General features: G+C 42.9%; 1 protein-coding gene across 1 annotated transcript in view; it reads right to left on the reverse strand.

Annotated features, from left to right (window-relative positions):
• Positions 1 to 5,425: 5,425 nt before the first annotated feature.
• Positions 5,426 to 16,067, reverse strand: part of LOC113988914 (2,4-dienoyl-CoA reductase, mitochondrial-like) — a 30,125-nt gene continuing 19,483 nt past the window's right edge. Inside the window, exons 10-11 of the mRNA XM_039388365.1 lie at positions 12,142 to 12,259; positions 5,426 to 6,027 (exon numbers count right to left, since the gene is read on the reverse strand). Coding sequence (XP_039244299.1) covers positions 5,832 to 6,027; positions 12,142 to 12,259 — 314 coding nt within the window. The 3' untranslated portion in view covers positions 5,426 to 5,831. The remainder of the gene's footprint in view (positions 6,028 to 12,141; positions 12,260 to 16,067) is intronic.

Raw genomic sequence — 16,067 nt, forward strand, 5'->3', positions numbered from 1 at the left:
CATAAATCTATTTGTCGGTATTTTAATACAAATCTGAAAATGCCAGTTTACACATTTAAGAAGCTGTTACAAACTGTCGAGAAAAAAAAATATGTATCTCGTGAATTAATGAGGCTTCCTAAAGACACAAAGTGTGTCTTTACACAGCAAGATACGCTGGTGAGAGGGGAGCAAATAGGGCATGGCAGAGAGCACTTGCAACTGCAGCATGGGGTTGTGACCCAAAGGAACATCTCCCAGGGGAGGGAATATTGTCCCCATGCCCAGCATATATTCAAGAATATCTTTGTGTATTCAAATGGGAGGGGAGTGAGGTGGGAGTTACTTGTACTCACCCGTTGACAAGAGCCTTCCTGTGTTTGCTGCGGCCAGAAGCTTCATGGATGGTGATGGAGTCATTTGGGGTGCAAGTAAATGAAGGTTAAATCCAGGCCTTGGCATTGAGAGGTATTTCTGGGTAACCTGCACTCTGCTTGGTCCCTCTCCAGTCTTCTTCGTTTGCTTGGTACAATCGGGCGACAGCAGCAGTGCTGGCAGCAGAGCAGGGGAAAGGGGTCAGGTAGGACAGGTGGGGAAAGGAGAGCGCTAGAGAAAGAGGAAAGAGGTGCTGAATGGAGAAAAGACAGCAGGTAGGTGAGAATCCATCAGCAAACACTCACTGCTGTTTGAAGAATTCCAACCTGTTTTGGTGAGAAGGTATATTCTGTAGGACTGAACTGGGGCTCTCCAAGGAAGAGCATCTACTTTACTTCCCTGCTGTAAAGAATTGAAATAGTGTGGAAATTAATATATAATCAGATCCGTAATTACAGTTTAAACAGTATAAAACGCAAATGATATTAGGCAGGTTGGGAAAATCACAGTTTTCCTCAGCTCCTTGTGTTTCCCCTTCCAACAACTGTTAAACTCTCACTCTTGAAGTTCATAACTTTCTTGTTACCAGGTGCTACCATTCCACTTTTTTCCTCCAGAAAGTTGCTGGAAATGCAACAAGAGCCTCCCAGATCTTCTTGCTTCCTAAAGGAGAGAGAAAGCCAGTCCCTTTCTAACTTTGCTCTCCAAAGGTGCAGGAATTTGACAAAATACCTTTTGCCCTAATAAGGGCACTGCTAATTTCTTGAAGAAAATGTCCCAAAATAGGTTTTGCTGAACTTCCAATAAAGTACTGGCATGTTTCTGAGGAAGCACTGGTAGACTCAGTGCCATGGTGGACTTAACAGGGAAGTCCTAGCAAGGGGATGAAGTCCTCAAGCTGGGCATGTCAGAGCTTGGGCCTCCCTAAAAGCAGAAAACCATGAGGACTTGTGTCCTCACAGCATCTAGTAAGTCCACTTTCCTTCACGTGCAGCAGCGAGCCCTGAGAGCCCCATCTCACAGTGTATTATTTTCTCTCCTGCTTTACCCTGGAAATTTAAGTGGTTCCCACCACATGTGCTCCAGTTCTGTGCTGAAACAGAAATGTAAAATGTACCTGTATGAAACACTTCACTGACCAGCCGCCCTTGGCCTTGCACACCCACATACCTGAGACACCCGTCTCCCAGATGTCTTCCAACACAAGAAACATTATGTGTGCACTCCAGGGCTGCAGGACAGGGTACAATCAGCAAGTACTGCAGGTCACTGCGCTTGGGGCACCAGATGTCACCCACAGCACCTCTGCCTTCAGAGGTGTCACCCTAAAACATTTATTTCAGGGTGACCAATGATGGAAGGATGAGCTAAAGGTATAAAGTCTCCCTTTTTCTCTCAGAGGCCACAGCAACATTCAGCCCTACTTCCATGTCAAGCTCAGGTCTGCATTTTAACGTATACATTGAGGAGACTGTGTCAAAAAAAAAATCTAATATTATGCTTTTGAACAGAGAATTTACCTAAGTAAATAATTATTTTTAAACCCAAGATTTAAGCAGCTTTAGTATTCCACATTATGCTAATGTTTGACAATTACTAAGTGTGGGTATCAGCCAGCATTTTTTTTTTAAGTTTAATTTAAAGCAATTTGACATGGAAAGGTTATTACTTTAGTTGCCAATAAAAGCTGTACTTTTAACATAAGTGTACACCAAGCCCTAGGGTATGTGACTATTATCTTTTCTGCAATTATGTGGTGTTCTACATAAATGTTAAAAAAAAAAAAAACTTAGAAATATCAAAAGTACTAACTTAGCTGCAATATAAAAGTTGAATAGCAGAGCCGGGAAGCCCGTCTCCCGCAGACACAACACAGGTTGAGGTTTCCTCCTAGAGGTACCGCCGGGAACGGCGCCTCCGCCCGCACGGCATCACACCGCATCCCCCCGCTCCGCCAGGGCCGAGCGCACGATGCTGCCCTGAACGACCTCGCTCAACACAGATGCTGCCACTTCGCAGCTTCACCCGCATTCCCCAGAAAGCTGCTTTTTCCCCCCCAAATATTTCCTTTTTTTTTTTTTTTCTCCCCCACAAATATTTCCCTTTTTTCTTTCCCCCCGAATATTTCCTTTTCTCAGGTCTTCAGTGCTAAGAGGGGAAAAGGCTTTTCTCACATCCTGCTTCACAGAATCACAGAGTGGCTCTGGTTGGAAGGGACCACAGTCTATCTTCTGGTCTAAGCTCCCTGCTACAGCAGGGTCACTCCAGAGCACATGGCACAGAATTGTATCCAGATGGTTCTGGAATATCCCCAGTGAGAGAGACTCCACACCCTCTCTGGTCTCTGTTCCAGTGCTTGGTCACTGTAAAGGTTAGAAGTTCTTCCCCATGTTCAGGTGGAACTTTCTGTGCAACAGTTACTGTCCATTGCCTCTTGTCCTATTGCTTGGCACCATCAAGAAGAGCCTGGCTCCATCCTCTGGTACACTCCCTTCAAATACTTACACACACTGATATACACAAATCTGTGAGCATTGCTTTTCCCTCATAAATGGAAATTGTGTCTTCCACTTGCTTTAGGGTGGTGTCTCCAGAAGAGACTCCATGGCTGTAGCAATGAGACTCACTCTCAGCTCAAGGCAGCATACAGGGACCCCCACACCCAGGGAGTAGCCACCTCAAAGATCCCAACCCAAATGCCAAGTTTGGTCCTCATCAGACAGAAGCACCAGTGCACGGGCACAGCCCTGCCCTTGAGTGGAAATCAGTCATTTCCCTCGGGAAATTACATTTGAGACCATGAAAAGCCACAGTGCCATTGCTGAAGCTCCCAGATGGATGAAGCCCTGGGTTCAAGCCCAGGATGGATGGGGCTCTGAGTAACCTGGTGTGGGGGAAAGTACAGCAGGGAGGTTAGAACTAGATTATCTTTAAGGTCCCTTCTAACACAAACCCTTTTATGATTCAACAGGAGTATGGAGGAGAGAGATGAAAGTGTGTCCTTAGGAGGAGACAGGCCAGCTTACACATGCAGGGGGAGAGACACTTCCCTCCTGACATCTGCTCTCCTCCAGGATCTGTTTCTTTGGCCGAAGTGAGGATGCCATGAAAGCCAAAAGTGCTGAGGGGTATCGGCCCATCATCCCAGGGACTTGGCAGCAAGTGCTCTATTCCCTTGGGCTGCTTAGTCCCGAGTCCCTCCTGTGTAATGAAGGGAGAGATGGCCCCTTCCATCAGCCTCTCTGGGCCAGCATGGGGCAGAGCCAGGACCCACGTGGGCACATGGCAATGTCTTCAAACACATCAGCCTGTGCAGGTAAACTCACTCCTCTGCTCTGCCCGCTCAGCCCTTCAAAGGCAGAGCCTCAGGGCAAACAGAATGGGGTGAGACAAACTCTAGTCCAAACACCAGAGGCTGCTTACTTGGGAGATAATTTTGATATATGAGGTTGGGTTTTTTAAGTCTAGGTGGTTTTTTTCTGTCTGGGTTTTGTTTTTAACTTGAAGCTTGTGAAAGTCACAGCATGACCCTTGCTGGCTAAAAGGATTCTTCTCAAAACCAGTTGGCACCAGAGCAATGAACTTCAGCTTCCTCCAATGCCCTGCCAGTGCCTTTTGGTGCTGAACTGCAACCATCTCCAGACAGGGAATGGGAATTCAGCCTCAGTAGTCTGTTCAGCCCCAGCAGTCTGTTGAGCCCTTTGTCTTTCTACTGAGAAAGTGAAAACACCGGTCACAGTTCCAGTGCCAACTGCAGATAGTGTTTCAAATTAACTAAAGTTCGTTATTTTACACTTTAGGTAGGAGTTGCAACAAACTGTTCACCAGCAGTCCAAGCAATAGTATACAAGCCCCTCTAGGATCCCTTGGAAGAGCTCCTGATGAGTTCACCAATGTTTGCACATTAACCTCTGGGTGAAAAGCCAGCCAGAGAGATGTGAGAACTCCACCGAGCCCTCCAGAGCATGACACAAAATGATGCAAGTGTGGGAGCTAGGAGAGAAAAGGTTTTGTGAGCCCAGAAAAAATAAAATGTTTAAATCCTTAATTGTTTTTCTTGAAGATTTATCCAAAATCGAGCTCTCCTTAAGCCTGTGAGTTTGCAGAGCATTGTCAATAAATTAGATCATGCACACAAGGCAAGGATTTCAAGCCAAAAAGCTCTAGCCCTGAGTCGCTTAACAGCAACATTCCCCAGAAAAAATTACTCAAGATGAAACATGAGATATGTATTAATTATCAATGGTCTAATAGAAAATTTAATGAAGACAAGTATCTTATTGCACTTTATCCACGATAACGATGATAGTACGTCAGCGAGGCGCATACCTTAGAACGTGGCAGTGAATGTCAAGTCTGAAGCCATTACAGCAATTCACCACAATAATGGCCAGCCAATGCATGGGCTCGTAGCACTTAATCAAAGTAATGACATCCATCCACAATTATTTATGTTATGGTAACAAAGAGCTGCCAAATGCAAAACAAATGACACGAGGATTTGCAAGCGAATTTCTTCCCGTAAATTCTCCTTAGGTTATGCTTTAGGGCCCTCAGGATGGAACTCTGTGTATATCCAGAGTGATATCAAAACAGTGGGGTTGTTGTGCCACATTTTATTGCCTATAAGCAATGAACCCAACACTATCACCAAAATGAGGTCTTCAGCCAACACAACTGTATCAATATCATTTGAGCTGGCCTTGATTTACGCCCAAGAGTTGTCCTCAGAATTTTACAGGAGGAAAAAAATTATATGGGAGACAACCTTCGCTTACATCTGCCTATCAAGGAAAACAAAGACCCAGTTGTATTAACACTTAAACATGCGTTTAACTTAAAGTATATGAGCAGTCCCCACTTACCTCAATGGGCTTTGAATTACAGCCATTATAATTACCACCGTGATTCTCTATTAAGAGCAGTACGGCTCTTTCAGGGGCATTTATGTGGGTGTTTGTATAAAAACACTGTCAAAAACTAAAGAACACCAGTAAATATAAAATGGCAATGTTCAGGTTCAAATGTAATGAACTAATTTATTTTTTTTAACACTACATCCAACTGTTTTTCACCACGCACAGATGTCACTGGAACAACTTGAATACAAAAAAAATTGCCTAAGAACAATAAACTACACAGACCAGTTAATATTGATTGCTTTAAAAATGCCCCCTGTTAAACTAAATAATAGCCAAATCTCACTGCAGTAAATGTGCCTTTATATCATTAAATACTAATTTAACAGAAATGTGACTGCATAGTGAAAAACATGAAAATGTTGGAACTGAAAGATTGCCTTTTTTTCCCTCTGCATTATACAAGTCTCCAAATTAACACCCAAAAGAAGAAAACAGTAATTTCATATTAGCTGGCTACTTAGTCACACAAGCCAAAGCTGGGACTAAGCTAAACTCTAATATGCACTTTCCAAAGTGACCTGTGTGTCTCTGAGAGGGGAGGTTGGAGGATGCCCCTCACCACAGGCTCTGTCCGCCCTCGATGACCAGATTGTGGCCTGTCATGTAGTCAGAGGCTTCAGAGGCGAGGTAGACGACGGCAGCCTGCAGGTCGGTGGGCTGAGCCAGCCTCCCGGCGGGAATGTCACCCATCCAGCGCTGCACCAGCGGCTGCAGCTCCTTGGAGCGGATGAGTGGAGTGTCCACGATGCCCCTGCAAGGAGCACACACACCAAGAGTTTAGAAAGAAGAAAAGGCAGCACTTATAGGTGTTTGAGATGTTAATTCAGAAGGCAAAACCGTGGAATAACACAAAGGAGATAAGATGAGCACATCAGACCTGCTCTGCCTCTGCTGGAAGTCATGATGCAAACTTTCCTATCGTTGCCTTTCACTGCTGACCGGCAGCTTAAAGGTTTCCTTTAAAGTAAGTGCACAGCTACTATCTGCTTAGCTAATAGCAGAAGCCCCTTACTTGAAGGTCACCAGTTTAATTTTTTTTTCTAGAAAACAAGCATGGCATTGGAACGGAAAGCATCTTGAGTCGGGTCTGTCGTGGCTCTTGGGAACTGTCATCCCTCTACCAATTTCTCTTCTCATCTCATCACTCCGCAGCATAATGCCACACAGCGTTTGTGTACAGCCCAGAAACTGAAAACAGACCAACTTCTCATATGTCAAAAAATGAGGGAAACAAAAGCCAGCACCCTTCCGGGCACCAGACCCTCTCCACACAAAGAAGGAGAGGCAGGGATAAGCACAGCACAACCAGTGCGATTCCCCCTTAAACCAACACCCCAACAAATCACATTGATTTACCTGTTTTGCCTCTTTTACATCAATGAGTGACTCCACCACATATTAAAACTCTGCTAAGTTCATTTTTTTTCAGGTGCCCTAAAAATGAGTGATGCTGCAGGAAGCACAACGCAGGGCAAACATTTGGCTGGCTTTTCTGACTTTAACTGCGACTGATTTGTCATACTCCTCCTTAACAACATATTTGTATTTTGCGAAATGTATAATTTTTTCAGCCCCTGAACAAATATATTTACATAACTGTGTCTAACGAGAAATTACATTTAACTTCTCAGAAATGACAATAACTAAAACCTGAACTGCCAATTCCACTTCATTAGCGTGGTAGAAATGCATTCCAAATGTTAATAAAAATTCCAACATGCTGATAAATTAGCGCTTCTAAGGAGCATGTGACACCTTGGTTAACATATTCAACCTCAATTATATTTCTCTTCAGCACCCTGTTATCTGGAACCTTTGCTGGCAATCAGAGGTGCTGTTTTTCAGCGGCCAATTTTCTAGATAATGTAGCTTATCAACACTGTGGGTAAACTTGCCAATGAAATCAGGCTGCACTGAACCACACACACGCTAATTGCATCTCTTTTTTATGCATATTTACAGACTGTCACTTCAAAGAAATCAGTGGCCCATTGAGGCAGCCAGTTAGCTGGAAGAATTGCCTCTTGCAAATGAAAATTAGCAAACAAGCTAGTGATAAATATGAAATGAACAAAGTATAAAAATACTCGTTTTGTTCTGAAACTTCATTGGCATCCCAATTTAGACTTCCAAGGAAATAATTTTTTGAGTCAGACTGGATTCTGGGTATGAGATCTACCTTTTGTTTTAAATGAAGGCTGAAATCTTCTATTTACTCTGTTACGAAGTGGAACTAATTCAGATTTTCCCCCAAACATTTCTGTTTGCACTAATCAGGCAGGATTTAAATATCAGCTTCATTTTTTGTTGTAATTGTCAATAAAGAGCAGAACAGTTCAGAAACAGTGAGCAATGCAGCTTGTTTAAGTTCTGGTAACGTAACAAAACCAAGCACATTCCAGTATAGAACTGTGGACTTAATTCCTTCAAGCACAGCCTCCTGCTCTCCCTCCTTGCTTTTCCAAACTCCTCGAGAACTGGTTTTCTTCAGAGAGAAACGTGCTTTGAGCAGCAGACATGAAATATATTGGACTCCTTTTCCATACGTGCCTCTCACTGTGCTTACAAAACCATCCCCATCATCATCGTTCTGGCTTTACAGTATCAGAGACCAGAATAAGATCCATATGATTTTGTTGGGTTTTTTTCCATTTACAGATATATTTTAACCCCAAGGGAATGCAGATTAGGGAGTAAGACACACAGTCCTCCAGCACAACAGATTTTGCTAAAAAGAGGACATTTTTCAATCTGTTCAGAAAAATGATCTTTGATCTGATCGCTGCAGCCTGTGAATTGCTGCATTGTGGCTGTCGCTGGACCTTTCTTTATGTTCACTTCAAGAAGCAAAAATTTAGATGTGTAACCAAACTTCACTACAAATTTTTATTATAGAAATGAGAAAAAAATATAGCGCAAAACTTAAAAGTTGCAAACACACATACTGATGGCACTATAAATATTAGGCATGTCATTGATACTACACATCTTCTGGGAAAGCTTTGGTGCCAAGTTGGGCAATTTAATGTTGTCGAACCCTTTTAGGCAGATTTTAGTTGGCTTCTAACCAGTTCCAGCAAAGACAACTGCCAATGCATTAATTCCCTACCTCATCTCGTATGCAGTGCTGAGCCTATCAGTACTTTCTGTTGCACGTCAATGTAATATCAAACTGCTGGTTCCTTAACATTAGATATGAGCATCGATATTTCATTATTGATACACAGGACAATTTGAGACATTAGGAAAAAAAAAAGACTGTCAAAAAAAAAAACAATTGCCTAAAACATTTCCACTTCGAGAGACACATTAGGAAAAATATCACTTACCAGATACTTAACTGGAATTGTTACGTGCACTCAATCCCCAAATGAGAGCAAAAAAAGATTCCATCTGTGTGTAACTTGATTTCTTTCAGATGAGTTATTAATTTGAATGAGTTAAGTACACTCCACTTAATCAGGAAGTGTTTAATCACAAGATCCACTTAATTGGGACATCTCCCAAGGAATTAAGATTTAAGTCCAAAGATACTTACCAGCAACGACTGCTGCTTAATGGGGATAGTAATGCTGCTTAATTGGGATGCCTTCAGGTGATGCTGGGGTGCTCCTTCTCCTGCCAGCTCTGCCTCTCTGTCCCCTCTGATGGTGTGTACCCAAAACCTGCGGTGATCCTGCCCTACCTGCTCTCTGACTGCTCGTACCCACCATGCTACAAGCCTGCTACAGCACCACGCAGCTGTCTTCATGCTGCCCCAGAGGAGCAGGGCAAGACACAGGGCACACAAACCCTCTTTGTCCATGGTACCTCCAACCCAAATCCCTGCAGCCTATCAGTGGGAAACATGGCTCATCCCTCAGGTCTGCTGAGTTTCACTGGGTCTCCAACAAGCTGGCCTGGCTGCAAGTTGACCTCAAGATCAACTTCCAGCTGCCCATCTGGAAGGTCATCACATTATGGCATTTTATGTCTTGCAAATCAAGAAAGAAGTAGCAATTACCCACAAAAAATAGACACTGATTCAGTGTAATGGCTGAAAAATGAAGTGTTCCAATGCTGCACATGCCAAAAACCAGACACCCTCCAAAGTCCCCTCCTCCATCACACTCAACACACTTCACATGTGCTGGGAGACTAAAACACGTGGGGGCAGATGAGCAACAGCCACCAGTCAGTGCTCCGTAAAGGTCCCTATTCACAGCCATGTTCCCTCTGCAACCTGACCCTCACATCCCTTCCAGAAAGACTCCAGCACCTTATTAATTTTGTTGGCATCAGCTCTTTAACAGGTTACAGGCAATGCCACTGGATGGGCAGAAGGACTGAACACAGTTTCCACGATAGCAACAGGATAAGTCAGCCAAAACATCCAGGGAGTCTCAGCCACCTTCTCCCCAGGCTTGCTTGGCTGGCAAGGGAAGTCTAAATCTTCAATTTTATAAATGCAATAAATCATCCTAAGAACTCTGCCATAACATTTTATGCATTGCTAACTTTTATGCATTGCTCTGCATAAGTTTTATGCACTCATTAAGAAATTAAGTTGATAAAAAGTGACCAGATAGGAAGAGGGGGAAAAGGCCAGAAGGTTTGCATGGTGAAATAATGTCTAAGGCCAGGCTAGAGCATTTGGACCTTCAGACAGAGACACGCTCAGAGTGCCTTGAAGCATTAATGCAACCGTGAGTGGGAGGGACAAAGTACTTAAGGACACAGATATTTTACTTGTCCAGAGATGATCTTGGGGTACCATCATGCCCTATATCTACATCTGTGCTCTTCAAACTCCTCAAAATCCTCTTCCATTATAAGATGACTATGTGCTAGGTTGGGCATCCATGTTCAGCAAGACCTGTGCTTTTGGAAGATGTTTCAACTACAATGGCATTGACACATGTGCTGTTGTACTGTGGCTCCTGCCCAGAGTTGGGTACTCAGATCAAGTGGGTTGAAGATGTCCCTGTGTCTTGGTGAGCCACGTCAAGAGACAATGACACTGGTGGGGTCCACAGTTCTGGGAATGGGTCCAAATCTGCACTGAAATGCAGTTTCACATCTCACATGGGCAGAAAGGTAAACATGAGTAGTTATTCACTCTGAAGTATATGTGGCTCTTGCTTATGGCAATGAGGTATCTGAGCTCTATGAACCACTACAGGCTCCTTCCTCTGAACGCTGCTCAGAGCTCCCCAGGACAGCCCCGTCATGAAGGGCTCAGCCAGAGCTTTGAATTACCAGGAGGAAAACTGTCCAGCTCTGGGATGGATCAATCCAGGTTCCCAGCAGGGAACAGGGAAACTGTTCTGTCCAGAACAGGGGACCTCAGAGTCAGCAAAACATTTGTCCTCTGTGTGCCCTTCCTGGCTATTCCTCCACAAAGAAACATCCCTTCCTGTAGTAGGATTTTGAGCTCAGATCTAGAGTTTAAGACAGGTAGGGATGATCAATATGCAACCCTGTTTTGGCTTGAAAAGTAGAAACATGACTATTTTTTCTCCGTGCTCTCACAACTGCCTCCAGAGACACAACTTTTTCAAGTATGACTGTATGCTCCCAAATTGTACAAAACAAGGTATTTTGATATTTGGTGTCTATATTTTTAATTTATGTAAGCCCCCTCAAAATGGGTAATTCCTCCTCTAAGAGCCTTCTCATCTGTAATTGCTGTGAATGTGGCTCTACTATCCCACTTCTGTTGGTACAGATTACCTGTGTGTTTTCAGACACAATTCCTGCCAGGTCCTGCTGAGCTTCCCTAATCCCTTCATCTCCCCCGGCTCCCGAAAGCCAGTGTAAATTCACTAGCACTAGTTGTGGGAACACTATAACAGTGCTGCTAGGACTGGCATGGGGAAAATCCCATTAGGAAGTAAGATGCTGTTGAAAGAATCTGTGGATCACATGGAGTGATGGCTGGAGTCACTGGTATAATTAGTAATAAATAATCATAAGGAAGACAGCTAGCACAAGCTAGGGGAGAGCAGACCGGCAGTAAAAACAGAGGCACTTGCCACTGAGCTCTGTGCTTTTATTTTTTTACTCCACTTTGTGGATTAAAATATGTAATTTGTTTTCCCTAATTTGATGTACATTATTATCTTCATTATTACAATTTAACTCCTGGGTTAAAATCCTGCCCTTCCTACTTACTCTGATTGACTTCAATGGTCTACGGAATTTGACCGCTTCCAATTAACGCTACCCACTTGGGTTTCTGCTCAGCACTATCATGCACTGTTAATTGTTTAATAAAATGACTGGGTTGGGTATGTGTGTGAGAAACAGAAAGATGTGAAGTATGTCTAGTAAGAAAACTTTCCTTTGTGAATAAATACCATAAAACCCAGAGCTTGAAGTCTCTAAAAATAAGGAAAGTTTAATTTGTAATAAACGTATACATATATACAAAACTACACCTGGCCTCCTGTGACTGTCAGAGTTGAACAGTAGCTCAATTACAGCAATATAATGTAGCTTTTAAAGCACCTATATATTTGCCTCAAGTGAAAAGGGGAAAGAAGTTTTGTCTATTAAGTGTCAAAAACCTTTTCTTTAACCACAGAAGGCTTGGACAGACTAAGGAAATATTTCATCTAGAAGAGAAATGCTAAAAACTACCCTTCACATTATTGGAAAACCTATTATCAAATGCTAAAACCTCTCCTTAAATCCCTGAGTATACACAGCAACAGAGCAGGCTTGGCTCTAAGTATTTAAACCTTTGTTAAGGAAAAGACAACATAAAAAGGGATGCAATCCACCTGCTAATTAGAAACTTTATTTGCTGAGATAGTGTTCATATGAGCTTTGCGGAACATTTCATTCCCTTTGTAGTTCCAGAATGAGGCTGTGTTTTACTTACGGGGAAATGCAGTTGACTTTTACTCCTCTGTCAACCCACTCGGTTCCCAACGTCTGTGTTAATTTTACGACCCCGGCTTTGGAGACGTTGTACGCCAACTGCTTCTGTGGGTGCGGGACTGCGAGGGGTTCAGAAAGAGAAAATTATTTATTCTTCCCGAATTAAGACAGCTCAGGCGCTACACAGACAATTGCCTGCATTGAGATGAACTATTTGACATTTTTCCCCGATGGTAGGTGGGGAAGAGCAAGAATTCAGCCACTCACAACGCAAAACTCTAAATATGTATTTTGCCATCTAAAATTTGTGCCTTAGCAGTTGGACTACTGAAAAAAAAATGGCAAAAATAGAAATAAAGAAAGAAATATAAAAGGCCCCATTTTTGGGCAAAGCCAAACCCAATGTATTAAACATAGATATGCAATACTTGGCTGCTCCCAAGAAAGATCAATAATCATACACATTCATATATTACACACATATATATGTTTATATACTTGTGCACTGTAGTACTAATATAGTATCATATAATAATAATACATTATATGATTAATACTATATTATGTGTTCTGTCTGTTATAATATATAAATATTATTTATTATTTATATATAGTACATTATGTGGTATGACATAATGTAATGCAACATATTAAATTGTTTGATATGACATTATATGATATAATATGATACAAGTGCATAATAGATTTTATATAACATATTATATATAGCCTCTCGGAACAAATTATTCTCCCTAATTTTTAAATTATCCATAGTCTGAAGCAAATACATCACATTATCTAACTGGTGTTTGTGTGGATGTGATCACAGGTGCATCCCAAAAATTCAGAACACCCACCACTTTCAAAATCTGAAGCTTTTGAAAATGTTTCAGAGGTGTCACATGTCAGTCAGAGACAAAATGATCAGCTTGCTAATTACAATGTTCAAGGTTGCTAGTGCTGTGTGCTTGCTGGCTCTACCCCTCACCAGCTCCGTGAAAGCTACTTAAGGATAAATCCCCAGTGGGTGTAAAGTGCTTTAAACCCATGGGAGTCAAAACCAAGTCAGCCCAGCTGTTGGGATTTACACTCACAAAGTGTGTCTCCTTGGAGTTTTTTGGCTGCCATTAGGACTTCATTAAACAAATCCAGTGCAAAGCACCAATCCATAATTAGCTCCATATCAGTGCTAAGAGTCACTGAGTTGCTGACTCTCATGGAGGGAGAGTGGGGAAAATCAGGGCTAAAAATCAGTAGTCACAAAGACAGACAATTCCAGCCTGTGGGGTTGGATAACACTGAAGCCTGGAAGAAAGGTGATCATTGGGATTGTGTAAGGTTCTTCAGGCAAACCCCAACTCACAGCATAAAAGCACACAAGCAGCACTGGTAGATGGCATTAAATTGGTCTTAATAAATTAAGTTGATGCATCAGCTCTAGATCACTCCCACCTATGGTATCCCAACACACCCACTGCTGCTTTTATTGACTAAAACTATTGGGTTTGCATATGTCAATGTAAAGGGTGGAAAGAAGATGATAACTGAGTTATGTGAACTCTGAAAGAGCATAAAGCTCTGCTGCAAATTACTGAGCATGTGAACAAGGGCCTTTGCCTTGAACAGAGATGTTTGTGAATAGATTTAAAGCACACGTGATGGGAGCAATAATTAGTATTTCGTTTTTTCTGCATGTGCTGAAGGTTTGCTCAGAATTCAGAGGCCTTTTCCTTGCTACAAAGAGCATTACACACCATGGCCCTCCTCTGCCAGCATTTATTCTGTGTTCCTTTTTTGTTCAATATGAAATACTTTGCATTTTGACCAGCAGAACTGCTTTGCCCTCTGTGTGTGCCTGTTGCCCCCGACACAGCACGATGTGGGGGCTCTCAAAAAGATGTGGAATGTGATTTCTTGATTAATTGCCATGCTCCAGCTCCAAGTTACATACAACTTCGGTAGTTAGCCTTGTAACCTCCCAAAAGCAGTTCTTTGCTGAACTTTCCAAACATGTCTCTCTGTGATAAATCATTTGGTGTTTGCTAAGAGGATGGGAGTTCTGGCACCAGCTCTGCATGTGGGTGAGAACAAGTTGCTGCAAGCTATGAGAACCAGCTTCTGATATGGGGTGGGTGCCGACACAGGATTTTCAAGAGTCCTTCCTTGTAAAGGCTTTTGTCTTTGTAAGAATATCTAAGCAAGGTAACTCCCCCTTCTGAGACACTTGGCCCCTCTCTATTAGAAAAGCTGAAGAAGAAGCCAACAGGTGCTGCAAGGCTCTGGCACTGGATGGGTTTTCTGCAGCTCAGCACCCTGCACCACCTCCTCTCCCCTTACCTACAGGTCTCTTACAGACAGAAGAGCAAATCTGCAACCCTTCAAACTCATACAAAACAGGGCTAGAGCCTGTGAATGAAGCTATGCCTCCAGCAGCGTCACCAAAAAAATCTGAATTATTAAGGCTTCTGGGAAGTGAGGACACTCACTCCTGTTCAAGACAGATGATAGGAGGACCCAGATATAATTCTGCCAACATCAGCTGCATTATGTTTTAAACACCTGTGTCCTGGTTTGGGCTGGAATAGAGTTCATATTCTTCCCAGTGGCTGCTACAGATTTTTGGATTTAGAGTGGGAATGATGTTGATAATACACTGATGGTTTAGTTGTTGCTCTAAATCAAGGCCTTTTCAGTTCTTGTGCTGCCCTGCCAGCGAGGAGGCTGGGGGCTGGTACAAGAAGCTAGGAGGGGACACAGCCAGGATGACTGACTCCAGCTGGCCAGAGGGATATTCCAGATCATATGGTATCATGCTGAACAATAGAATTAAGGGGAGTTGGCTGGGGAGACTGACTGGGCATTGGTCAGTGGGTAGTGGGAAACTGCATTGTGCGTCACCTGTTTTGTGTATTCTTTTATCCTTATTATTATTTTCCTTTCTTTTTCTGTCCTAATAGACCATCTTTATCTCAACCCTCAGGTTTTAACACTTTTCCCAGATTATCTCCCCCATCCCAGGGGGGAGCAAGCAAAGGGCTGTGGGGTGTAAACCACAACAACCTGATGCTCTGGTTTTACAACCTTGTTCAGTGCCTCAGGCTTCCAGGCTGACCTTGAAGCAGCCACATAATGCTAATGAGAGGTGCACACAGACAGAGCAGAGCAGACCACTTACCACCAAAGATATTCACTGTAAAAATCACAGCTCTGAGTTATACCTGTGTGAACCGCCGAGCCGCAGCAGCCTTGCTGCCACTGCTGGAGCTTATGCCTGGAATAATTCCAGTGAAATACCAGAATCAAAATGCACATATGCAAAATGTATGCGGCTTATCTTCAATTAATTAAAACTGATTCTGAGCAGTGAATCTGGAAAAATCACAAACAAAAACCTCCCTATCCTGCTAAGCATCTCCTCATTTTCCTGTATCTCTGAGGAAGGACTCAACCTACAACAACAACAAAAAAAATATCCCCTAACTATTTCTAGAAACATTTCATACTATGCCAGTTGGCCAACATACTTAAATAACCAACCAACCAACATATTTATTTAACATTCAGCAGATGGACATGATATGAACATCGTGGTTTTCAGTTGTAGTTTCATAACTACTAGATTTTTTCAATGCCAAGATTCAAACAGGTTCAGAAGGTAAACACATCTCTTCATCTCTTAACTTTTGGCCTAGCACACATTGACTTTTACTGACATTTAAATGCATCTTGGGATGACCCTTCCAGGCTGCTCTCAGGGCTGCTTCCAACATTCATTCCTGCTCCAGACCAGTACTCCCTCAAATGTGATCTCCAGGTGAATCTCTGGGCTTGACTCACCAGCCAAGGAGGTGCAGCCCCGAAGTGGGGCTGGGATGGATGCAGTGGTGGAATGGCATCACCTCCCAGCTCAGCAGAGCTGTGCCAAGG

The sequence above is a fragment of the Pipra filicauda genome, unplaced genomic scaffold, assembly GCF_003945595.2.
Source record: "Pipra filicauda isolate LSUMZ 115617 unplaced genomic scaffold, ASM394559v2 scaffold63_size3267554_pilon, whole genome shotgun sequence".
Lineage (NCBI taxonomy): Eukaryota > Metazoa > Chordata > Aves > Passeriformes > Pipridae > Pipra > Pipra filicauda.